Source organism: Electrona antarctica (assembly GCF_951216825.1).
Source record: "Electrona antarctica genome assembly, chromosome: 3".
Classification (NCBI taxonomy): domain Eukaryota; kingdom Metazoa; phylum Chordata; class Actinopteri; order Myctophiformes; family Myctophidae; genus Electrona; species Electrona antarctica.
The window spans coordinates 17171455-17198220 of record NC_136808.1 but is presented as its reverse complement, the minus strand read 5'-3'; the positions used below and the strand labels follow the sequence as shown (position 1 = coordinate 17198220).

Genomic DNA, 26766 nt, shown 5'->3' with positions numbered 1-26766 from the left:
GATTAAAGCATTAAAAGTAAATTAATTCACAAAACTAGCGTCATTTGTATTGTTGACCTAATTCTACCATATAGTGCAACTTTCGTTCATTTTTTACCCCTCTATCACACAGAACTATGTTTTTTGTGTCCATATCACTACGCACCAAAACCAGAGCAGAACTCCCACCACGGGACTCGGGCAATCAATGAATACAGTTCAACCACTATATGGCAAGTATTTCATATAGCTTAAGTTAAAAAAAAATCTGAACTATCCCTTTAACTTCTAATAAGTGTCGAATTTATTTGCATCAATTTATTAATTCATTTTCATATCTGATACACATATTAGTATACTGCTTTGAATTGGTTCTAAACTTCTGGCGGTGATTTGACTCAGCCCAAGTTCACATTCCAAGGAAAGCCATTCTTCAAAGGCATTAGGCCTTGTTTGGTTGTTTTTCCTTTTTCTTCACTCACTGTAGATATTTTCATCTCTGCTCCCCTGCTGAAAGCAATCAATCAGCATCTTGTCTTAGGCTTCAGTGACGCAGGTAAAGGAACCGAGTAGGTCAACACTGGGGAATATTTCAGGCTTGATTTGTGAAGAGGCAGCACGTCATGTGGAATGCACACACACACACACACACACACACACACACACACACACACACACACACACACACACACACACACACACACACACACACACACACACACACACAGATACTGGCCGCTCTGAGATGTCCTCAATGCTTTTGTTGCACGTCCAAAATAGCAGATCTACATGCTCACAATGCACCATATCGTAACGCATTTTGAGCTTGTAGATCTGCTATTTTCATTGCACAACAGTGTGGTACGACAGAGTATAAGTGTTACCTAGCCATATAGTGTTTCAGTTGATGTGTGCATGTCAGTGTCCGCAGCGACCAATCACTGATCCCCATTGTTGGTGATCATAAAGTACAGGCAGTGTACGTCACTAGAAAAATCCATGCCTACTGAAAAATGCCAATATTGAAGGTGCTGTCACTGCTGTCAATAAATACATTTCAAATGATTTATTTTTTATCATAGAAGTACATACAACAGCAATTGATTTTAACTTATTGATCTTTAAACTAGAGGATATTCTCGGTTATATATAGTTTAGGTCAGGAGGTAGTTCAAATGTATCAAGTAGTTATTACTTTTTGCACATTCATATACAGTACGCTTCATTGCTATGGTCATTCTACTGTTGGAAGCATGAATACCGGAGAGGGAGCCTTACACCAATACGATGTTTGACAAAGGGTAGTGCTAGAGGCCATGGTGCATCCACACATTTTACAAAAGTGAAACACTGTTTTTGATAGCTGGGATGTGGAGCCAAGGGGAGGTGCCACAGTATTGTGGAAGACCTGGCTTGCGTATAGCTTATATTGCTCATGTGTTAGACCTTATCGTTAAATTGATATTTTAAGACGTAGTTCATCGTTTGCCAACTCATCCATTGACCTGTCAATCGGCATGCCAGTCTGCCCGCCCATCTGTCCGACTCTGTCTGTCTGCCTGCCTGAACCCCAGTCGTGATGTGTCGTGTTGTGAGCTTGTATAATAGAATGTAGAATTTTTGATGAGCGACACCACTGTACGAAGAATGGGTTGTCACAGTGCTAAGCATTCACTGCACTCTGCATCAATTTGAGTGAAATGAGGCAATACATTTGATCATTTTTGAGACATTGTCAGTGCAATGAACTTTGGCACTGAATGCCATAGAAATGTTTATACTCTGTATTTGTGCATTGATGCACAACTGTGTACTGTGTCGTCACGGCCCAGCTTTTACAGGTTCGCTTTTCTCCATTTCACCTCGATGTAATCCCTTTGGTGTATTAAGGTAGGAATCCGTACACCATAGTAGGAGAAAGAGAAAGTTTGTGAAAATCCGTGACTTTGAGTCCGACGACGCGCAGGAGCGAGAGAAAACACGTCTTGTCATGATGAAAGCGGAAGTGTGTGGAACCAGAGCAGAACTACCACCACGGGACTCAGGCAATGAATCAATTAATACAGTTGCAACCACTATATTATTGGCAAGTATTTCATACAGCTTAAGTTAAAAAAATCTGAACTATCCCTTTAAAGGAGCATTCAGTGATTTGGGTGATTTGGAAAAAAACCCGGTGAAATGCACATGCACACGCTCTACAGTGGGGGGGACATGCAACAGGCCAACAGCACGCGCACCAAGGCCCGCCCTGCTCGATCCTGATTGGAGGAAGGCTTTCTCACCCACCACCAAAGCCGAAACTAGGGTTTTTTGACATCTGCGGTTCACTGGGGATAGGGAGGAACTAATTATATGGTCAGCACACTCTATAGTAGGGAGGATTATCACAAAAAAGGGGAAAAAAGTGATGTTTGAATTAAGTGAAATCACTCATATATACCTTTAAGTCAGCATTTCATGTGTGATTTAATGTGCCAAATTTGTTGCCTGTCTCAGTGCAACCCTTTTAGGTAGATCCAACGGGATTCCAGAGTAACAAAAATGGTTTCTTCGTTATTCTGTTTTAAGTTTCAAATGATGTCAATGTTGTGGGTTGCTACGGCTATAAATAGATCAGATCTCTTAAGCAATTATGAGCCTACACGTGGACCTCAGCACACACCACTGAAACTTGTCCTCTTTAATAATATAAGACCTTACATAAGGAATTTATATCTCCAACCCTGTGTCTAAGCCACATAAAGAAGTTAATAATTTACAAATGTTATGTAACTGTTTTGCATATTTTTAAACCCGTCAGTGGCTTACAAAAACATGGTGTAGAAGATGCTACAAAAAGATCCTATACAAAAAGGTTATGTTACCCCCCTATAGGTTCTTTGTGGTATGTGGGAGTGACTTCTAAATTGCTGTTCCTGCTATTATGAAGAAGGAAAAATAAATAAACAAAATAATAATAATATATATAATTATATATATATATATATATATATATATATATATAATTATATATATATATATATATATATATATATATATATAATTGTATTTATATATATATATATATATATATATATATATATATTATTATATATATATATATTATTATATATATTATTATATATATTATTATAATTTTGTTTCTTTTTTGTTAGTCACCTTTACAACGAGGTATAGATTGTAAAGATCAGGCGTTCGTGGAATGAGCAACACAGCTAAACGTGTGGGTAGCACCTCCAAAGAAATTGCCAAAATGGCAAGTGCTTGGTATTCAACCCTTGCTTTGAGTTGCTTAGTGGATTGGATGATTGCACTCTCCCACAGTATTAAGGGGGGAAAAAACATATTGGCCATTTTTACACTTTATTAATTTTACACTCAGTGTTAGGGAACTCTATAGCGGATGGAAGAGTGGGATGGCATCCCATTCCTCAACCAGGTTTCTTGCAAGTCATCCAACGTGGTTCTGTTGGTCACTCTAGCACGTACAGCACGCCCAAGCTGATCCCACAAGTGTTCAAATGGGTTGAGGTCTGGACTCACGGCAGGCCATTCCATCCTCTCTCCTCCAAAATGCTGGAGGTAGGCTACTCTGTGATGATCCTGGCTCTGTGGGGGAGAACGTTGTCATCCTGGAGAATGGCGTTAGGTCCCAGATTCTGAAGATATGGGATCGCCGCTGGCTCCAGAATCTCATCCCGATATCTCACTGCATTGATATTGCCTTCAATGATGACAACTTCAAGTTCTGTCCTGTGAGAGAGATACTCTCATACCCCATACCATGCCAAGTGCTGTGGCTGCACATGGAACTTTCTCCCGCTACCAAGTTCCCTAACACTAAGTGTGAAGTTAATGGCCAATATGTTTTTCCCCCCTTAATACTGTGGGAGAGTGCAATCATCCAATCCACTAAGCAACTCATAGCAAAGGGTTGAATACCAACCACTTGCCATTTTGGCAAATATTTTGGAGGCGCTACCCACACGTTTAGCTGTGTTGCTCATTCCACGAACGCCCGATCCTTACAATCTATACCTCGTTGTAAAGATGACTAACGATTCAAATTATATAAAATACAATACCAATTGGTATTATTAAAGTGGAGAAATAATGGACCAAAGTTAAGTTTCCGAACTTTTGTTGCTGAGTTTATAAAATTACAAATACAAGAAATAGGAAACTTCAAGTTATGTGCATTAGTTTTAAAATGATTTTAAAATGATACATACTTATTACTTACTTTACTTAAATGTTTTTTTTATTCTGGAAATAAATGTAGCTTACTGGTATAAATTGTACTCCTTACCTGTGATCAGTTTCAGAGCTCATACAGTAAATCAGAGTTGAGGGTACGTCTACCCCTAGGGTTACATGAGAGAAAGTGGAAACATTTGTATATTGGCTATTTTCACAATTTTTTTTAAAGAATAATTAAAAACGTTTTGGGATATGCTAGGTTTCCACCCGATAGCAGCAATAACAGTTTCTAAGCAAATTGTTGTAGTCAGGTAAAGGGGGTTCTTGGAATCAGAAATAAGCAGTGGTGGAAAAAGTACACACAATTTTTACTTGAGTAAAAGTATCAATTGTGAAATGTAGAAATACTCTGTTACTAGTAAAAGTCTGGAATTAAAAATGTACTTGGGTAAAAGTAAAAAAGTATTGGTATCAAAATGTATTTTGTAGAAATATCGTCTATAGCTGCCCTTGCCAGAGATTCAGAGCATTTTCACAAACTTTTGAAAAATCCTAGAATATTATTAATCTATTATTCGATTCTTTGTGTTATCACTTCCAAACCTTGTTTATCCTGTATCCTGTGTGGGTTCTCTCTCCTGACTGGATAAAATTGGTATCCCGACTTGAAAATGTGTTTTCTGTTTACCATAGCTGGAGAGACAAAGAGACTTATTTTTAACAATATATCACATACGAACTTGGTGTGGCAATGACCAACAGAGTCCAGTGGAAGCAGCTTGTGTCGCAGATCTCGAGGGCACTCGAAGGATGATGATGACACATACTGTATGTTTAGAATGATAATACTGAAACATCATAATAGCATATTGTCTATAATAGATTAGGAAACAGAGTGCCAGCCAGTGTGTGGAGTGCTGAGTCCTTTCACACTAGAAAGAGTGCACCTCCAAAACGGCTTCAACTTCTGCACTTTGTGGGCCACCACAAATGCACACAGTTGCATTGTCTTTCTCTGCAGCTTCCTTGTGTCCTGACCCCTGAAGGCTGCACCCGACAATAATTTGACACAGGGTAGGCCTAGGGCCTCACTCAGACCTTTACTGCATTGCTGTATGCTTGTTGGATGAATGTTGTGTAGTGTCATGGCCGCCCCAATACATTTCCAATGGAGGTCACATGGTTTGACACAACATCTGTGTTGTGTGAGGGGGAGGGGGCAGTCGAAACACAGCTGAAAGCCATACAACAGACCATGTGACCTCCATTGGAAATGCATTGGGGCGGCCATGACACTCACAACATTCATACAACGCTGTAAAGGTCTGAGTGAGGCCTAGGTCATCAACCCGGCCTGGCAGACATCTGAAAAAATACTGGAATACGCTTTTTTACTATTTTATTTGTTTTGTTGCAGTATTATCACACAATGTTTCCCTTATAGCACAGATACACCAATATGTGTAAATATGATTTCATGTATAACACATTGTCAGTAGTATGTGATTAGAATGTCCGAGATTTGACATGTTATATCCAGTTGAAATACTTCCAGAACATCATACTGGATACTTACTATATCTATTCAATTTATATTCAATTTAGTTTCAAGTTTTTAGTTCACAAAATAATAGCTCTATCATAAAGGCCACCCACACTGGCTGTCAAATCCGCAATATCTTGAGGGAAATAAATTCAACCGCACTACTGAAGGTTTGATATGTGTGTTACTGGTTTGTAAGGACAGGGTAGCAAAAGAGCAGTGGGCAGGTGAGGGGGACGTTGAGGAAAGCCTCTGTTATAGATTTTCAACAAATCTGATGTACAAGATAGCGAAGGATATCTGCAAGGCAAAGGAAAGCCCTGGCAGCTTGGGTGAGATGCTCCCATGCTCGCTGTACTGTATCTCTCCTTTTGCATCAGTGGGTGTAGAAATAGTGGACCCACTGGGGTATGCTCTGCTCTGAATGGCTCTAGTTAAGCTTTTGAGTAGGAAGATACTTCAAATTATGTTTTACGAAATTTACAAAGACAATTCTTTGTAAATTTCACCTGAGTAAAATAAGTGGGTGAATAGGAAGATAAAGAAGGATTGTGTCAGTTCTTATTTATCTGTAGAGGACTAAGTGGCTCAGTCATGTCAGAGCTTGAACATAGCCATGCTGCAAGCCTGCACCATAAGGCTTTGATTTCCATGCCCTTTTAATATATTTGATTAACCATGTGGGTTCCTGACCTTAAAAGTAGGACAATCCTGTTACAGATCTACTGCTCCCTCTGGCTCATGTATAGAGGCTTGCTCCTTTGCTTATTTCTACCATCATCTTTGTTCACACTGTCTTGAAAGGTCACATGAAAAATGCATGAACATGACTTGAGGATCTCACCTTGTGTGCCTGAGGGAGTGGCTGAGCCTTGTACAGTTCCAGACAAGGAAGGGTGGCTGAGTGTTGTACATTACCAGACAAGGAAGGGTGGCTGAGTGTTGTACATTACCAGACAAGGAAGGGTGGCTGAACAGTTTCATCATTAGGCTAGAAAATTGAACTCCTAGGCTGCCTTTCAGGATACATTTCATATACATATGTTTATGGGGTTAAGTTGACTTTATAATAATGTATCCAACATTTATATAAACAATCCTAGACGACATAGTATGTCCCTCACTTATAATGCAAGAGCACCTTTGGCCCATGATGTGACTATAATAAAAGTTGAAAATGTGAAAATAAGGTGGGATATGCACATTCCCACAGTTTAAGCAAAAGTGAACAATGTTTCCTCCATACAGGGCTTCATCAAGCTATACTATAAGTTATAACATGATAGATCCAAATTGGAAAAATATGAAAGATGGAGTGCCGTGACTTTTGTATATCTTTCCAGTTTTGCTTTTCATGAGGTGAGAGTACTTCATTAGACCCCTTGGTGTGGTTGTTATGTGCAATGATGTCTTCCCTTTGTATTTATCCTGGAGGCTGAAACCTTGACAGTCAAATGTGCCAATGAAAAATGCAGTGATCACACTATCATCCCTCCCCTAACCCCTCCCCCTTTATCATACAACAACAGCTGTGGGTGCAGCTTCAGTTCAGGTGGATCACCTCACCACCCATTACCCAGACACCCACACCAGGCAAACCAGGCATACTTAATTAACTGGTGGGCGTGTCCACATAACGACATTTTAACAAATACTGTACACTTTTTTTTTAAACTTCTTCCTCCTTTCCTTATATAATATACCTGATGATCATGTTTTGAAAGACGAAGGCTCCCTTGACTCAAATACACCAGAGTAAGGCCAAGTGTGGACAAGGACGGACACATGCACACCGCACAGACGAACAGTCTGGTGAGACGTAGGAGGACACTAGGCAGGAGGCAAACCATAGTGCTAGAGACCTCTCAGTGCCTGATATCCCCCAAGAACACACAAGGCAGCGATAAGAGAGCTTCCTGTTAGTTCTGGCAGGGGAGAAAGGACAGTGGACGGGTCCGCGGGGGGGTGCCCTGGGCGCGGCGGTCGCTGGGGTGTGGCCAGCACTGGTTTGCTGCACCTGGCCGGCAGGTTTCGAACCACAGCCTGTTGGCCGGGTGTGGTCTTCTCTCCCGGTGCTGGTTGCGCCTCGGTGATGGCTGCGCACGGGGCGCGCCTCCGTGGTCTTGTCTATAGCTGGAAGCCTGGAGGAGAGGGGCAGTGACTTGGCCAATCACTGTTGACCCACCAACTGGAGAGTGTAGTGGTTGAGGGTTGAAACACTCTAAAAAGGTTGGAGACCACCTGATGACTTCTCTTCCAGGCCAAGGTATCCATTAGAAATGGATTATTTTCGCATCATTGATGTATTTACAAACTGAAACTGATGAATGTTCAAGACTTTTTAGGTGATGTGTCTTCTTAGATATTGCATGATGTTTTGAAATTAAATGCTAGACTGACAGATGGATACACATAACAGGATATTGAGGGTTAGAGCCATCTTGAAGAAGGCCTTTGTGACCATTTTATTTGTATTTATTTTTAAAAATAATTGCATTTTAAAACTCAATTTTTTGTATCTTTGGGTTGTAGTTTTCATCTTATATATTCTACGACAGGATTATATTTTTATGGCGTCAAGCCTGAAAAGTAGACCAATTGGACGTGATAGCTAAAAGAAATTAGCAGAAAAAGAGAACTGGAACACTGAGAAACTGCAACTAAAACATATCACTGTCTTACCCATACCTTTAACTGTATGTCCCCATTATGACCATGGATATGCTCTAAATGTCTTTTATTTCAAATGCCCTTTAATGACAAGTCCCCCAAAACAACAAAATGTTTTGGCCTGGAAAAATATCTAGACCTTCCGGCTTCCTCTCGTCTTCAACCCCTCAAGTGAAAACAAGACATTGCCTAACGCACCCACGGTTTCCCTTTGTAAATGTGAGTGTAGCTACGCGGCGTGAACTTCAGCTTACACGTGTAATAGTGAAAGCTGAATAGTAATATGAATATATTATCTTGAAGAATACCTGTACACTTCACCACTGATGTGCTAATTCGAATTAAATGTCAAGTGAAAACATTTCTATAGCTTATTTTGGTGTGAATTGTTTACCTTCATCTTTTAACATTGGGTACAGTGATATGCATATTGAACAAGCTTGACATAATTAATGATGAGATAACATGAGCTTTGTGTGGTAGCTGAACTGTGATTGGCATAGCAGCGTCAGCTGAATGTTATGTGCATGTAGAATTTGCGCTTGTGGGGGGGGGGGCTTCCACAGCTAATCTCAAAAACTGCAGGACCAATTTGCATCAAACTTTTTGTACACGCTGGCAGTAAGCCAAGGAATCCCAGTTATTAAATATTTTTCATCATAGTCTGTTCTACTAAGAGCCAGTCAATCATGGCAATATAATAATATATTATGTGCTTTCGAAATCTTGAGTGCTTGGCTGTGCACGTTGATCCTCTGCGCAGTCCACAATTGAATCATGTCATCACAGATGCCATCTATATCAGAAACATGAATCGGGCTCAAGATGTGGTTGTGTTTGCAATGTTACATTAAGTGAATTCACTAGAGCCGTTGTCTCTCTCTTTTCTCCGTTCATCCTTTCCCTCCACCAAATGCTTCCTTCAGTGATCGAGCAAAACCAATCCTTGGCCGTTTCAGTGAACTTGAGGGCCTGCTGACTGAGTTGAAGATTGAACCAGGTAGTGTTGACGCTGTCCTCCTAGATGCAGGCTGCTCTTCCATGCAGATGGATCAGCCGGAGAGGGGCTTCTCACTCAGCAAGGATGGACCCTTGGATATGAGGATGGATGGAGCCAGGTAAGTGTTCCAACATGTGATCTATTGGTTCTCAGTTGAATCAGTAGTAGACCTACTGTGTTCATAACATAAGTGATCTATTGGTTCTCTGTTGAATCACTAATTGTGGACTCACAGACCAACGGGAATGGGGGCGTGACAGACCAATGGGAATGGGGGCGTGACGGACCAATGGGAATGAGAGCGTGACGGACCAACGGGAATGGGGGCGTGACAGACCAATGGGAATGGGGGCGTGACGGACCAATGGGAATGGGGGCGTGACGGACCAACGGGAATGGGGGCGTGACGGACCAATGGGAATGGGGCGTGACGGACCAACGGGAATGGGGGCGTGACGGACCACTGGGAATGGGGGCGTGATGGACCAATGGGAATGGAGCATGACGGACCAACGGGAATGGGGGCGTGACGGACCAACGGGAATGGGGGCGTGACGAACCAACAGGAATGGGGGCGTGACGGACCAACGCGAATGGGGGCATGACGAACCAACGGGAATGGGGGCGTGACGGACCAATGGGGATGGGGGCGTGACGAACCAACGGGAATGGGGGCGTGACGAACCAACGGGAATGGGGGCGTGACAGACCAATGGGGATGGGGGCGTGACGGACCAACAGGAATGCGGGCGTGACGGACCAACGGGAAATGCACGTTTTCATCATAGTAAATGCTACCTGCGGTCGCAATAATGCAAGCAGCTATAAGTCGGGGTCAAGCCCAAAAGTAAAAAAGCTATACGCAATATACACAATGAGCTATATAAACATTGATGACTGAAATTATTTGACGGAAAGGTAAAAAAGTCTGAAGCTCTGATGCACGTTTCCAGGTTCATAGCCACCTAAATATGGGTATAACGATACATTTTAAGTATGGTTGACGATATAGGATATATGGACGTAATTGGTTCATTAAGGCGATACGATGATTAAAATCAATGATTTAAAATCGATACAGTAACTATTTAGCGAAAAAATTAAATCTGTGTGAAACATGTGGATAGTGCAGATGTTTTCAGGAAAAAAATATGAATATGGATATAAATAAGTAAACATTGATTCTCTGGCAAATATGTTATATTTAACCAGTATACTGTAGATAAACCCGTACCTTGACATGAACACAGAGAATACACACATCGATGGACCAAGTGTAGAAATATTGAATTGAAATTGAATGGAAAAGTAATTATCGATTTTTTGATGCAGTTTCTATATCGTTACATCCCTACCCTAGTGTAGCAAACAGCACAACACTCTCAAAACATCTGTCAGAATCCAGTGCTGCTGCAGAAAACAATACTCTAGGAAAGTAGAGATCAAGACTTTAAGGCAATAACCTCTGCCAACAGACTCTTCAAAGAGGCCTCTTATGAGTTACTAATGCTTCCCTGTGACCTCTACACACATACTACACCCACCTCAGCAAGCCTTGCTAGTAAAGGTGTGACAATACAAATCCCCTGCCAGACAAGGGCCATCACCTGGACAAATATAATCCTACTTAATAACTTTCAGAAGCTTCTACAAAAGGTCTCAGTGGAACAACTGCAACAGCACTTCAGCAAATTTAAACATGCCATCAAACTTGAACACAATCTGCTTGAGAAATAAAAGATCCACAGGATCATATCCTGAGTGATTAATGGTCTTAAACAGAAGTTATATGACCACAGATTTATGATTGAGTTTTTCTTCATAGAGGAGGTATTGCTGTTGCCATTTAAGTTTAAAAGGCAAATGATAATTGAGATACAGCACCACTATCCTTTTCACAGTCAGTTATCCATTTTTCTTCACAAATATATTTGGCAGGAAGGATCGTTTGTGGAAATTAATTCAACAACTAACGGTATAGACTCTTAGTCATGTGCTTTGAATCATCATGCTCCTTCTACAGAGATTACAGATTAATATTGTTTTAGAGGGGAATACATGGCTTTTGAAGATTTTGTTATGTGGCAGCCAAGTCTATACATTTTAATGTTTGTTTAGAGCACTTATGACGTAAATCGTTTGCCAGCCAAGTCTATGGACTTTAATGTTTCTTTAAGGCACTAAATGACGACGTAAGACGTCATGTGGCCGATGAAAATACTCACTTATTTCCCCCCCAGCATTGTGAGATGTCAATATTATGAAAAATATATTTTTTGAGTGGTGTAAACCACTCCTACACCTGGCTTTGTTAGTTTACGTGTCTGTCTGTCTGTCTGTTCGTACCAAAAAATGAGCATGGTTGCTATGGTCACCCAGTTCACACGGGTGTGATTTCATTACACACGGGTGTGATTTCATTACGTCAGACATTACGTCAGACCACAGCTGATCAGTCTATATAAGACCTTACACCACTCAGTTCACACGGGTGTGATTTTTTTTATTTACCCTATAATTATGTAGGGTAAATAAATATTTTCCTGTCTGTCCAGCTTTTTGAGGGGCGCTAGCCCCTCCTATGCACAGCTTTGTGTGTTTGTACCATGGAATGTGATGATTGGATTGGCTGAGCACGGAATGTGATGATGTATGATGATAAGAGCGCCCCTCAATTCACACAAGTGTGATTTTTGAGGGGCGCTAGCCCCTCCTATACACAGGTTTAATGTTTGTCTTTAGTTCAATGTTTGTTTTGTAAACGCATTGACAATGAAGGGAAAACTTACGTCATTTACGTGTAATTTACGTCATATTGTCTCTTTATTGTTAATGGCGTTTAATGTCTGTTTTACATCACCATTACATCACCTAATCAACATGAGTTAGACTTTAATATATTAGCACCCCTCACTTCACACGGGTGTGATTTTATGTTCACTTAACAGCGTTATTATGAAAACGTAATACTGCTGGTTGCAATTTTATGTCATTTGCAACAAACAAAAAAGTCGATTTAATGCATGCACATTACAAGGACTATTACTCTCCTCCCATCAAGCAATCTTTCCATTCTAGAGGATGTTGATACTGATTTGACATGAGCTTTTCAAATAAACTATTCCTAGACGGACAGTTTGATTGTTACATAGGTGAGTAATCAGATTTAAACAGCAAATGTTCCAGTCTTTACTCTCAACATTGAATGTGTACTTCAGTTTCATTTTGTAATGTACTTGGAATATAGGACAATAATTCAAAAGCAGTTAATTTAACACATTTTACAGTAAGTTATTCAGTACATCACTTAACTCTAGTATCAAAAGATTCAGAAGCACCATCACTAAACTTCAGCTTCCATATTCTGTGGGGAAGAGATTTGGTGTACTGAAAGAAAATAGGTCCAAGTACAGAGCCAACAGGTCCAGCCAAACTGCCGTGAGATGTTTATATTTCCATAAATTGACTGGTTCAAGTAGCTGCTATGAAGCTGTTGTTGAGGTGTTAATGAATGTGTTAAACTTCAGTTAATTAACGTCATGGTCACGACACTTCCTGGAAAACATTGACAACCTAAAATAAGCCTAAATAATTATGCAGTTGGAGTTGCAGTCATTGGAAAGGAGGAAATTGTCAAAAATTGTTCCTGAGCAACGTTACTGTATGAGTGTGTGGCTCTCTCCTTTTGTTATGATTGGATTTGGTTGTCAGAACCTCATATAACAAAAAACATTGCATGGATGCACCTGGGACGTATCCTCAGTGATGTATCCCAAGGTCATCGGTGTTTTGGGTCTCGCGAACATCATACCCCTCACTCGGGTGACCCAGCCGGGGTGATCAAGTCCCGACTTACGTCCCAGTAGCTACCCTCGATCAGACCCACTAGGGAAAGACCAGGGCCACACAATCCGTTGGATCCACTCCGGAACTACTCTGCCGGGACTGGGAGGTACAATTCTGGCATGTGGAGGGACTAGGCTCTGTGGGTTGCCTCCTGTCCGGGCCCCTCCTACGTCTCACCAGGTCCACTCCTGCTCTCACCAGGAGTACCGCCAGGACCTTTGCGTTGCACCAGACTCCCAGCACCAGACACTTCATTCAGGAGTGGTGGTTTCTTGAGCCGCAATGGTTCTGCAGGCTCCACCTGGGCAACGGTGGTACTGCAGGCTCCGCTTCAAATCTACTAGTTAAAATAAATGCTAAAATACTATATTACTAAAATCCTAAAGTCCACTTATAAAAACAAATAAAAATCAGTTCATATATAGGAGACAGATAATATTGCACGACAGGAGTCCTTAGCAGCATAGGGATAAAGGTTAGGGGATATTGCACTTGTTTAAAAGTCTAATGGCTTGGTGGAAAAAGCTCTTGGAGAATTTGGCTGTTTTACTCCCGATGCTGCGATACCTTATGCCTGAAGGCATCAGAATGGACAGTCCATGATGTGGGTGGGTGAGGTCAGTCCTGATGTTGTTGGCCCTAGACAGACAGCAGTGAGCAGGGTGAGGTCAGTCCTGATGTTGTTGGCCCTAGACAGACAGCAGTGAGCAGGGTGAGGTCAGTCCTGATGTTGTTGGCCCTAGACAGACAGCATTGAGCAGGGTGAGGTCAGTCCTGATGTTGTTGGCCCTAGACAGACAGCAGTGAGCAGGGTGAGGTCAGTCCTGATGTTGTTGGCCCTAGACAGACAGCAGTGAGCAGGGTGAGGTCAGTCCTGATGTTGTTGGCCCTAGACAGACAGCAGTGATGTGGGTGGGTGAGGTCAGTCCTGATGTTGTTGGCCCTAGACAGACAGCGTGAGCAGGGTGAGGTCAGTCCTGATGTTGTTGCCCTAGACAGACAGCAGTGAGCAGGGTGAGGTCAGTCCTGATGTTGTTGGCCCTAGACAGACAGCAGTGATGTGGGTGAGGTCAGTCCTGATGTTGTTGGCCCTAGACAGACAGCAGTGGGTGGGTGAGGTCAGTCCTGATGTTGTTGCCCTAGACAGACAGCAGTGAGCAGGGTGAGGTCAGTCCTGATGTTGTTGCCCTAGACAGACAGCAGTGAGCAGGGTGAGGTCAGTCCTGATGTTGTTGCCCTAGACAGACAGCAGTGAGCAGGGTGAGGTCAGTCCTGATGTTGTTGCCCTAGACAGACAGCAGTGAGCAGGGTGAGGTCAGTCCTGATGTTGTTGCCCTAGAGTAGACAGACAGCAGTGAGCAGGGTGAGGTCAGTCCTGATGTTGTTGCCCTAGACAGACAGCAGTGAGCAATGTCCTTGATGGAAGGCAGTGACGAGTCTGACGACCCAGTGATTTTCTCCGCTGTCCTCACTACTCTCTGCACTATTTTCCAGTCTGCTTCCTTGCAGCTTCCAGACCAGAGATGCTCTCTATAGTGCCCCTGTAGAAAGTAGTGAGGATGGGAGGGGAGAGTTGGGCTCTTCTAATCCGTTGCAGAAAGAACAGACGTTTCTGGGCTCTCTTCACAAGAGAGGACGTGTTTGAGGACCATTACAGACTGTCCGTGATCTGTACCCCCAGTAACTTAGTGCTGCTAACTACCTCCACTGCAGTGTCCTCTATAAGGAGTGGTGTGTATGGCTGTGCTTGTTCTGTCTGAAGTCAACAATGACCTCTTTTGTCTTGTTGACATTCAGGACCAGATTGTGTGTATTGCACCAGCCCACCAACTGGGCACTTCCTCCCTGTAGGCGTTCTCATTGTCGTCCATGATGAGGCCCACGACTGTTGTGTCGTCCACGTATTTCACCATGTGTTTGGTACTGTACCTGGCACAGCAGTCATGGCTCATCAGGGTGAACAGCAGTGGACTCAGAACACAACCCTGGCGAGAGCCAGTGCTCAGGGAGATGACTTGCAGATATTGGGGTCTTTTCGTTAGGAAGTCCAGCAGCCAGTTACACAGGGGAGTGCCCAGGCCCAGTGGGTCCAGTGTGTCAACCAGTTGCTGGGGGATTATAGTGTTGATTTCTGAGTTGAAATCCAGGAACAGCATATGCACACACTGGTGTTCTTCCCCTCTAGATGAGCCAGGCTCCGGTGTAGTACAGAGGCAATGGCATCCTCTGTGGAGCGATTAGCACCGTAGGCAAACTGGGGGGAGTCTGGAAATGATGTGTGCCTCCACCACCCTCTCAAAGCACTTCATCATTATGGGGGTGAGTGCAACTGGGCGGTAATCATTGAGAGATGTTATTGTGTTCTTTTTTGGCACTGGTATTATTGTAGCACCTTTGAAACATGATGGGACAACAGCCTGGTTTAGTGAGATGTTGAAGACGTCTTTGAGGACCGGGGCCAGCTGAGACACACATTCCATTAGCACCCGACTTGGAATCTTGTCGGGCCGGTCACCTTCCGGGCGTTGATGCCTCTCAGTGTCCTCCGAACAACATGTACGTCCAGACTGAGTGCCTGCTCATCTGGAAGAGGAATAGTTTTCCTTGCAGGGATGTTATTCCTTAACCTGACTCCGCCAGATGGCGCTAGAGGCGGGATAGCTGCTGCTGATTGGCCAGGCCGTTTTGTGGCCGGGCATCAAGTCTGCCTGAGAGTTCCCAGATGGGAGCAGGAGGGGGGAACCCAGTGTACTCTCTGCTGCCCCATCTGGCGGAGTCAGGTTAGTTATTCCTGGCTTTGCATACAAAATAATTGTTGAGCTCTTTGAGGAAGTCCTCATTGTCCTCACAGGATGATGGAGCCCCCTTGTAGCCTGTATTTTCCGACTGTAGGCACGCTGTGTGACTCTGATAGCATGGTTCAGGTTGGCTCTTGCTGTTCTGAGCTCCACACCATCCCCTGCCCTAAAAGCATTGTTCCGCACCCTAAGCAGTGCATGTACCTCGCTGGTCATACAAGGTTTCTCATTGGCCCGTGTTGTGGTGTTCATGACAACATACACACTAACATACACTTTTCTGCCCCTGGTTGGAAAGTCCACATACTGATAGAACTGAGGGAGAACTGTCTTCAGGTTAGCCTGCAAAATCCGCAGCCACAATGAAGACCCCCTCTGTATGTGTGGTTTGCAGCTCACTGATGGAACGATATAATACACTGGTATGAGACACCGCTGCCTCGCCGGCATAGCAACCCGAGACTCTGCAGAGCGTCTATACGGCTGGACGCACGTGGCACATAAGTAGCCTTGCCGAGCCATGAGGCCCATAGGGGCCTATCTCCTGTTTCTGTAGCGTGAGGCAGCTTGATGTACAAGTACACCCCCTGGACATGACGCTAGTATGTCGCAGGGACTTACCCCCAATCCAACCCTTGATGCTGAGTGTCAAGCAGGGAGGCACTGGGTCCCATTTTTAGAGTTTTGGTATTACCCGGCCGGGGATTGAACCCCACCCGACCTCCCAGTCTCAGGGCGGACACTCTAACCACAAGGCCACTGAGCTGGTACTGTACGTGGCACATAGTTCTGTCAAAAGGGAGACATCGAAGAGGAAGGATGGATGGGGAAGGATCAACATATGGAATGTCACAAGAGGTAGGCTCCATATATGGAGATCTAAAGGTTTGAGGTTTGAGGTGAGATGTAAAGTTGCTGGCCAATATTGACGACATCAGGGATCTCCATATATGGGCTTAATATTGATGACATCATGTGATGTCACGAGGCATGACCATATATGGGGCGTGACCAACTGACGTGACCAACTGACGGGAAATGCACAATTTCATAGTTAACTGCGACCTGCGGTCGCAATAAAATATGAACATATATAATTACTTGATATCGATATACAGTAGGTAAGTCCTGGAAATGTACTGGGAAATTACCTCTTGAAAATAGTGGGGAGCCTAAACGTGTTAAAACGTGTTACTAGAAAAGGAAAAGTATGATACTCAGTGTAGAGTATCATACTAATCCATCCATGGGTTGTTTATCAAGCTTCTTTTATGTATATGTATATGTGTTACACATTTTATAAAATGTATTCTAATAAGTCACCCGATAATACAATGGCATTGTTACAGAATGAGCTAACCACTGTTAGGCCTGTCACAATTATTATGTAATCACAATTATTGCGTAATTATTATGTAAGCAATTATTTGAGATAATCGTAATTATTTCGCATAATTGTCATAATCGTTTCCATGTTGACATTAATGTTCATACATTTTCAAACATTTTCCAAAAATAGCGGAAATGGTAGATCACAACGCATCACGAGATGCGATGCGTTGTGAGCTTGTAGATCCGCTGAGTATAAAAGTATTAAATTCCAGTCATATATTTAAGTTATTAGTCATCTGCCCTGTGCACGTTTTGTTTACAAAGCCTAAAAGGCAAACGTAGATGTATTTTTTATTCATTATTTTCCAATGTTCAGTGCCAAAAACACAACTCATTACTTAGCGTTAATTATTCGTGTGACAATTCAAGTCAAGTGATGGTGACTGGCCTAACTATGGTGTGAGCTACCCTGTCTTTCCTTAACCACACTCAAATCATTCATTTTCTGTCCACCATATAGGTTTTCTTCAGCTGTATCTGAAATGTGTCTAGGATTCGCTGCTGTCAGCAAGGGTGTGACGTCAAGATGCTTAATTGGTCTCTTCTTTGTGCGTAGGTACCCTGACATGCCCTGCGCCGCTGACGTTGTGAATGCCTTAGATCAACAGGCTCTTGCATCCATCCTCACTGCATACGGAGAGGAAAGACATGCCAGGAAAATAGCCTCATCCATTGTCGAGGCACGTAGTGTCTATCCCATCACCCGGACACAGCAGCTGGCTAGCGTGGTGGCAGGTAGCTACCTACTATACTCATTAATCAGTAAAAGAGAAAGAAAAACAGGGGATCAAGTTATTAAGATGGTCTCCCTGATCTGTTTGCCCTGTTTGTCTCCGAAAATCACAACAGCCTGTGGTCTGAACTATCATCCGCTTTCCTCGATTTGTTTTGGGTGCCTGCATGGCCCCCACAACGTCCTATCCTATCTTACATTTGGAAAGTGGTGCAGAGTGGAGTCATGCCCCAAATTTCCATTGCTATGTTTTCACACATAACGTTTGCAATTACCCGACGTCAGTAGCCACTACGTCCGTAACGCTCTTTTGCGCTGCGCCGTGATATTGACATTGCTCCCTACCAGGTCCAGAGCCCGGGCAGAGGCTTTTGTGCTGGTTCTGGACAACCAACCGTCTATCCAACGGACTCGACACTGGGCACTGGCGCACTACACTCCCTGTGGGGGTGTGGAACACGTGTGTCGAATTTGAAGTCGGTAGGGTGAGCGGTTTACAGAGTTACGTGGATTACAGAAGTATGTACACACGTACATGTATGTACACACGTACGTACACACAGAGACTTGGTGCATTTATAGATAGATATTTACTTTCATATTTTTGCCCCATTTCACCTCCAAAGCTAAAAACATCGGACCGCTCATGAGGGGACGCCATTAGCCATGGTTAGCAAAAAAACGTTTCCCACTAACCATGTCTTCATCCAGTCTCTGCCGATTACGTCCGTAATCCATTATTCAGCCACTCCAGCCACATTCCTATTTCCCTAATTTTCGTCTAATGCACATCCCACATACAACAACAAAACCTTGTATACTATTATAATACAGTCCGATGTCTAGTGTCACCTCATGTTGTCGACCACTGACGTCACCATGTCACCTAACCCTCACGCACAGCCTCACGTCTTGCCGGATGTTGATGACTTTCTCAATGCAAATTACACTGACTCATTTATTTTCGTCTAATGCACATCCCACATACAACAACTTAAATGAGAACTTTACTTTAATTCCAAGCTTGACGTAGTAACAACAACCGGAAGAATAGAACATAGTAAGACTGACTAATCAGTGACACATACTGTGAGAGAGAGAGAGAGAGAGAGTAATTTTCCACCAGGGGAGGACGGAGAAGGAGATCAGCCGGAGAATCGGAGCGGCAGGGGCGGTATTGCAGTCGCTGTATACCTCACTGTTGTGACGAAAAGAGACTTGAGCCAGTTGTAGGAGTGGTTTACACCACTCAAAAATCACACGTGTGAACTGAGTGGTGCAGTGACGTCACACACTAACCATAGCAACCATGCTCACCCCTACGTGGCCCCACGTACAGGTACACAGGTACATACAGACAAAGCTGGTTATTGGAGTGGTTTGCACCACTCAAAAAAAAGGTGAGGCTACAATTACACACAATTACAATGTGGGTGCCTGGCCTCCACAGCTTCCTATGAGCTTACAATTAATAGGAGAGAGAGCAAGAGGAAGATTGAAATGGGATGGGGCCCATGTTCTGACAACAACCTGAATATCATTCATACAATTCCCATTCTCTTTTGATATTGTTACTGGCAGTTGAACATAAACCTTGTATCGCAATATTGCATCTTTTTAAGTTTTTCATAAATGATTTCCCTGTTTTATATTTGGTCGTATGATAGTGTCACCTCTGATGATATGGCCAAAATAGGATTTTTTTTCTTTTCTTTTTTTCTGAAAAGTAACAGTTTTGGACATACAAGGTTGCCATCTGACAACGACAATATGTTTCTCACCCCAAGTCATTTCATGGCGCTCTCTCTCTCTCTCTCTCTCTCTCTCTCTCTCTCTCTCTCTCTCTGACGCTCGCTCACAAATGCATACTTGCACACCCTAACACAAGTACAAGCACTTATTTATATAGAGGCACACACACATTATTCACTCATGCGCATGAGGCTAGGATGACATTTTATGTCTTGGTGGATCATTTTCTCAAGGCGTTCCTTCGGATTTGAGCTGGAATGAGAGCGAGCTGTCCTTTCAATAGATATCGCACATGGTGTGTGCGTCACACAGGGAGAACAGGTGTGAGCGAGGGCAGTTGTTTGATCTCTTTTGAAGAGCATAGCGAGTCACTACTAATGTTTATCCCAATCAATCCTTGTGTAAGTCCCAGGGGGTCTGTGCTCAGCTGCTTATGACACTATATTGCTGAGAAAAAAATGCTATGGACATAGATGAGAAAGGTTGGGGGGGGGGGGGGGGGGGGTTGTGGTTGTATAAGAGGAATCACATTTGGGGTTATTGTTGGGAGTATTGTCTCACTCAATCTAATCACTTAAAACAGATTCTGAGCTCTGCAGCTGAATCTGTCGGCAACTCCTATAATGGAAATATTAATATCCAGTCAGGGTGAAGGTTGACAATTTATTATAATATTTGAGCAGAGTAACAGCATTACAGCAGCCCCTGCAGACCTGGCCTGGGAGACAGACAGCACATTGGGGCAGAAGACCTTCCTCCAGAAAAAAAGGAAGTAATGAAGACTGGATTTGAAAAGCCTCGCTACCATCGCCTAGAAGCTGTTCTTCTCCTTACACCTGATACAACCAAACCAATGTGGTGTGAATGTGAACTGACCGACTAAGGATGGGTCTCTAACCCATCCTTAGTTAAAAAAAAAATCACATCCGTGTAAAATGAGTGGCGCTCTTGTCATCGTACACAATTTATGTTAGCGGACATTTGACATTGCTACATAAGGTACATAAGGTGGTCCCTTATTGGCCAAGCGCTCCCACCAACATGTGATTAGTTAGCCGATTTGATCGTTTACATACTGTATGACGATTTTCCCTTCGACGTCAATGGCGTTTAATTTACGTCATATTTAGCGGAATTATCAGCTCTTATCATCATACATCATCATGCATCATCTCATACTGGCCAATCAGAATGCCTGTTGCCTGTGATTGGTTAGCTGATTTGCTCGTTAACATATGACGTACATTTTCCCTTCAATGTCAATGGCGTTTAATGTTGATGTTAATGTTTGACCTGAATTCCCCTTTTATTGTCAATGGCAAATCTTGAGATGTGTGGGGTCAAAAGCTGTTTATAGAAGGGGCTAGCGCCCCTTAAAATCACACCCGTTTGAAGTGAGGGGCGCTCTTATCATCGTACATCATCATGCATCATCTCATTCTGGCCAATCAGAATGCCTGTTGCCACAAACTTACGTCATATTTGGCGGACATTTGACCTAATTTCTCCTTTATTGTCGATGGCAAATATGAGACGTTCATTGTCAATGGAATTTCATGTTTGTGTTGCGGACATTTTGTGGGGACAAAAGCTGTATCAAGGAACACTTTTTAATGTTATTAAAGACAGAATTGCCTTTAATAATAGTGCAAGAACTCGTGCAAGAATTGCACTAGCGGAAGGAAAGGCCATTGGGATCCCATTGGGATCAGGTTTCATCCTGCAATCCTGGCCCACCCATTAGATTGTGAGATGTAGTATCTTATGTGAAAGTGGAAAATCTGGCCATGGGGTCATCAGTATCACTAGCAAGGGGTGCATGGAAGGGGCCCTGCAAATTCCATGGCAATCCTGGCAGTAGTCCTTTAAAAAAAACCTGAAATAAAAACATGTGTTTTTCTATGCTTAAGCTTCAGTAATGGGCTGACAATTAAGCAGCATCCAGTTATCATGAAGCATGCATACGGTACCTTGTTAGTACAAAAACAGATGGTATTGCATTTGCTATTGATGCTTGGGTTTACAATAATGCATAATGAGCTGTTCTCCAAGCCTTTATTGCGACCAAAGGTCGCAGATAACTATGAAATCTTACTTTTTTGTCACATAACCCACAATTCCCGTCACTCTGTCATGAAGTCGCAATTCCCGTCACACACCCCAGGCAAGCCCCCAGGTCATCGTGACATCACGTGACATCAGCCCCCTGGTCACCCCAGGCAAGTTAGAGCCTGTTGCAGTGGTGTCGGATCCGAACTTAACCGGGATGCAGACATTTCTAACCCAACGATATCCGGTTTGTAAAGCCAGATATCACTGAGGACATTTGTGTTGCAAGTCCAGATATCCTGTTTCATCCGGAAGGCAATGGAGTCTCTCGTGAGGAGCGTAGCAAATGCTTTTCCCTTTTTTACCTCCTTTATGATGAATTCCTGTTCTGTTCTTTGGCTATATAGAAGTGTCTATTTGTACGTCTCTAAATGTTTTGATGAATTGAACAAGGTGGACCCTCTTGTAAACAAGTGTAATGCTTTATTGGGTCGTCCACTCACAGTTAACAGTCTTTGTATTGAGTTGTGCTTGAAATGTACTGTAATTCTGCAAACATGTCTATGTACCACATAGACATGTGGGACATAGACATGTTCACTTCTCCAACATTTCATAAATGTTGCTTTGAACCATCTCTCAAGTGAAACTGAAACTTAACATGCAATAATAGGTGAAAGATGAAAGTAGTAGTTTATCCTATCCGATCACATTGTTGTTATTTCTTGTTAATCACCCCTATTCCCTTGTCTTCTCCATCTCCACCTCTCCTTTCACCTCATCTCTCCTTACCCTGCCATCTTTCCCTGGCTCTGTCCGTGGGACCTTTGAAAGATAAATGAGAGAGAGAGAGAGAGAGAGAGAGAGAGAGAGAGAGAGAGCACGACTTGGTGAGGCTAGACTAGGGCTGGTCCTTGCTGTGCAGGCATTGTATTGATTGCCGGGTGAGTCACACTAAGAGCTGTTGATCGCAGGAGGAGAGAAATGCCACACCACTCACTTTCCCCTTTTCATTTAAATGCTGTGTCTTACTATCCATCTTTTTATCGAATTGTTTATTTTTATTCTCTCTTATTGTCTTACCTTCCTTCATCCCCTGCCTATTGCACTCATACTTAATCTCTCTCCATCTATGTGTATTTATGTATTTATGTTCACTAATACACATATGGTAGTGGTTTTAACACTGTTTGTGTTAAACAATTCAAAGGGCAAGTCAAAATCTCAAGGTGCACATGTATTCATTGTCACGCAAAATAGCCTCTATTGCAAACCTCTATCACCAAACATGACAAATGATGTGATATATTTCAATTGTATATATTTTATAATATAATATGATTATAATATTTTCTTATTGAGTGGTGTAAACCACTCCACTGGCTTTGTACCCGTGTCTGTTCGTCCCAAAGAAAATGTACCCGTGTCTGTTCGTACCAAAAAAAATTAGCATGGATGCTATGGTCACCCAGTTCACACGGGTGTGATTTCATTACGTCAGACATTACGTCAGACCTCAGTCTATATAAGACCTTACACCACTCAGTTCACACAGGTGTGATTTTTACAGGTTACAAATAGATTATTAAGATGTGTAAGACGTTTAATGCACAAACAAAATGATACAAACTGCACTCATTTTAGACATTTTTTTCTCTCTCTATCCAGGGTCATTTTCTGCCGCTGCAATGTATGCCCGCAAAGACCGACTTCAGCGACCCGCACATGTGGCCACCAAGACTTTCCAGGCTCTACGTATATTTGTCAATGATGAGCTGAATGAACTTCATGCAGGTCTGCGTGCTGCCCAGACATTTCTGCGGCCTGGAGGCCGCCTTTGTGTGCTTACCTTCCATTCACTGGAAGACAGACTGGTCAAACGCTTCCTTCAGGGCGACGATGACTTGTCAACTTTCCATCAGAGATGGAGAGATCAAAGAGCAGGGGTGGAGAACAAAGACGATGGAGGGAGGGACCATCCGCACTGGGTTTCCATGCAAAAAGTGGTCACTCCACAGATGGAAGACGTAGCAGAGAACCCACGAGGACGCTCTGCCAAACTCAGGACAGCAATAAGGCACTAAAAAAAATATTGTTTTTTGTTTGTTTGTTGTTTTCAAAGACAACAATGCAAATGTTGCTGTGTTAAACATATAGACATTAAATAAGGCTTTTGTTTTTTCATGCCAAGATTCACTCTTAAAAGTTTTTCTTGTCTTTTTTAAGGTAGATAATCTGATCATTGCTATAAAGTTATATTAGTGCTTGTTCAGTGACAGGGGTCTCCCTCTACAGACAAACATTTTCAGGTGGGTCACTATTAATTTAATCCAGTCAGGAGAGAGAACCCATTCATCAGTTTGAATTTTATAGTGTTCCAATTTCAGTTTTGTCGACTCATTGCTTTTTTGTTTTTACCCATCACTCCCAATTTCTCTTGTTTTATCGTGTATCCCGTATGAGATTTCTCTCCTGAACGGATGATTGGTATCCATTCCTGACCTGAAAATGTATTTTCTGTTTAGCCTCATCCTTCTCTCCCTGACCATGTCCGTGACCCATGGGAGACCTCCACACAGTTTCACATCAAGTGCCATTCATAGCATTCTTGTGTATGACTGTATTGATTCAGTACAGAACTGATTCTACTATAGCCATAAACACAGGCCTTGACTGACCACTTGATGTACAGGGCATACTGTATGCCCGGTGGGCCGCCCAATGAATGGGCCGCCCCCATTCATTGGGCCCCCAATATCTTTTTGTACATGGTTTCAGTATACAAGTGGTGGTATTAGGTTTTGTTTGTTTGTGTGTGCCTCGACAGAGCGGGGCGGTGAGTATCTGCTATCTGCTTGCCGGTTGTGGTGGGCTGATCTGGGCCAAATGTCAGGTGCTGAGTTTTTTACCCAGTCCAGCCCTGCCCTGACCTCTTGAGGTCATCTTTCAACACTCATTCTCATCCCGTACACGGCATTCCAGGCAAGTGACCTCTGGACCTTCAGATCCTGTTCTGTCGAGGCACCGTTGGTACTGTACAGAGTTTCAAAATTGGACTTGAGAAAAAGTGCAAAAGTATTGGAATCAAAATATTTGCATTAATTAAGTAAACCTTAAAACTTTTTGAAAATAGGGCTAATAGTAATAGGGCATAAGTAACTATAGCAGTCACATAATTGTAGTGGAGTGAACAGTACAAATTTGGCTCTGAGATGCAGGCGAGTAGAAACGGCATTATTAGACTCAAGCTCTTGTTGCGACCGTTGGTCGCAGATTACTATGAAAACCTGAAAAGCCTGTCCGTCGCTCCATCGCTCCGTCAGTCACGCCACCATATATGGCCGTCAGTCCATCACACCTCATGACATCACGCCTCGTGACATCACGCCTCGTGACACGTCACGCCACCATATGGCAATCAGTCCATCACGCCTCGTGACACGCTCCAAATATGCCCGTCTCCATGAAGATCATGACACTGACCTCATCAAACCCTGGATAGCCATACATGGAGAAGACTGGATCATCACTTAGATCTGCATGGAACTCTACAGCAACTCTACATCTGACCTCAAACCCTTAGATCTCCATATATGGAGCTGACCTGTTGACATTAAATATGTTGATCCTTCCCCACTAGGGTTTAATATTTTCCCGGATTTGGCTCATTTTAAATCTTGGAGGGAGTTATGTCCAAGTAGTGTCTCCGTTCGAAAAGTTAACCTTTTTAATTAATCTTATTCGTGCAATGTTCCAAAACAGAGCTACAGCTATATCGTCGTGACAAAGGACAACTTTAAATTTGCTATTAAATATCTAATACTGTAAGTTTATGGTTTACATCAGCCTCTCAAACCATAGCTTGTTTCAATGTGTAACGTGCGTCGGGTCGGCTACCCCCCAAAAAACATACACATGCTGTCGATACGCCGTTTCAATGCATGTTGACAGCTTGCAGATCTGTTATTTTGGACACAAACAATGATGCACGACCCTATGTGCACAACGCGCAATGAAGTATAGGCTACAACTAAACATGTTTGTAACCAAATAAGCCAGATACTGTAACATTACGTGGACATGGTGGGAAACATATATGGAACTTGATGTTATTGCAGTGAATATTAATTACGTAGTGTTTAATAACGAGGCCGCAGTGCACATGATCCATGAAACCCGATGTTTCAAAAACCTTCCCTCACAGACAATCCCATGCTCTTATCAACATATTGAACAAATGCAAAGTTAAATGAAGTTGGATAGCTAATGCAGAATGTGTTTACTTCCGCCGTTTTAATATTTAAATGTTATGATGAAAGGCATCAGTTTGTGTGCCTCGTCACTGTGGAATGAAATCAGTTGAGCTCATTTGAGGTTCATTTGCGTAATTGTGCTGAGGGTGTCCCCACCCTTCCCTTCCTCTCTCTTCGATGTCTCCCTTTTGACTGATACTGTACCTGTCCATTCAAACTCTAGACGGGCCCGCCCCAAAGTTATTAGTGCAGCCACGCCCGGCAGCCGGCAGAAACTAGAGTTCTCAACAGGCCCGGCCATTCCTGGGCCCTCATCAAACCCTGTACACTCAAGACACTGCCCCGCTGCCACCTTAGATCTCCATATATGGAGCTGACCTGTTCTGGCATTCCATATGTTGATCTGACCTCATCAAACCCTGTACACTCAAGCACGCTCCGTATATTATATGGCCAGTACAGAATTAATTCCATATGTTGATCTGACCCCCCCCCCCCCCCATGCCAAAGCGCCAGCGCTCGCCCAGCATTCTGCCATCACCCAGGTG

The 26766-nt window shown here is 43.0% G+C and overlaps 1 protein-coding gene across 1 annotated transcript in view; it reads left to right on the top strand.

Moving 5' to 3' along the window:
* mettl15 (methyltransferase 15, mitochondrial 12S rRNA N4-cytidine) overlaps positions 1 to 24150 on the top strand; it is a 70110-nt gene extending 45960 nt beyond the window's left edge. The window contains exons 4-6 of the mRNA XM_079496962.1: positions 9322 to 9513; positions 17988 to 18166; positions 23634 to 24150. Of these exons, the coding sequence (XP_079353088.1) occupies positions 9322 to 9513; positions 17988 to 18166; positions 23634 to 24049 (787 nt within the window). The 3' untranslated portion in view covers positions 24050 to 24150. The remainder of the gene's footprint in view (positions 1 to 9321; positions 9514 to 17987; positions 18167 to 23633) is intronic.
* The last annotated feature ends 2616 nt before the right edge of the window (positions 24151 to 26766 follow it).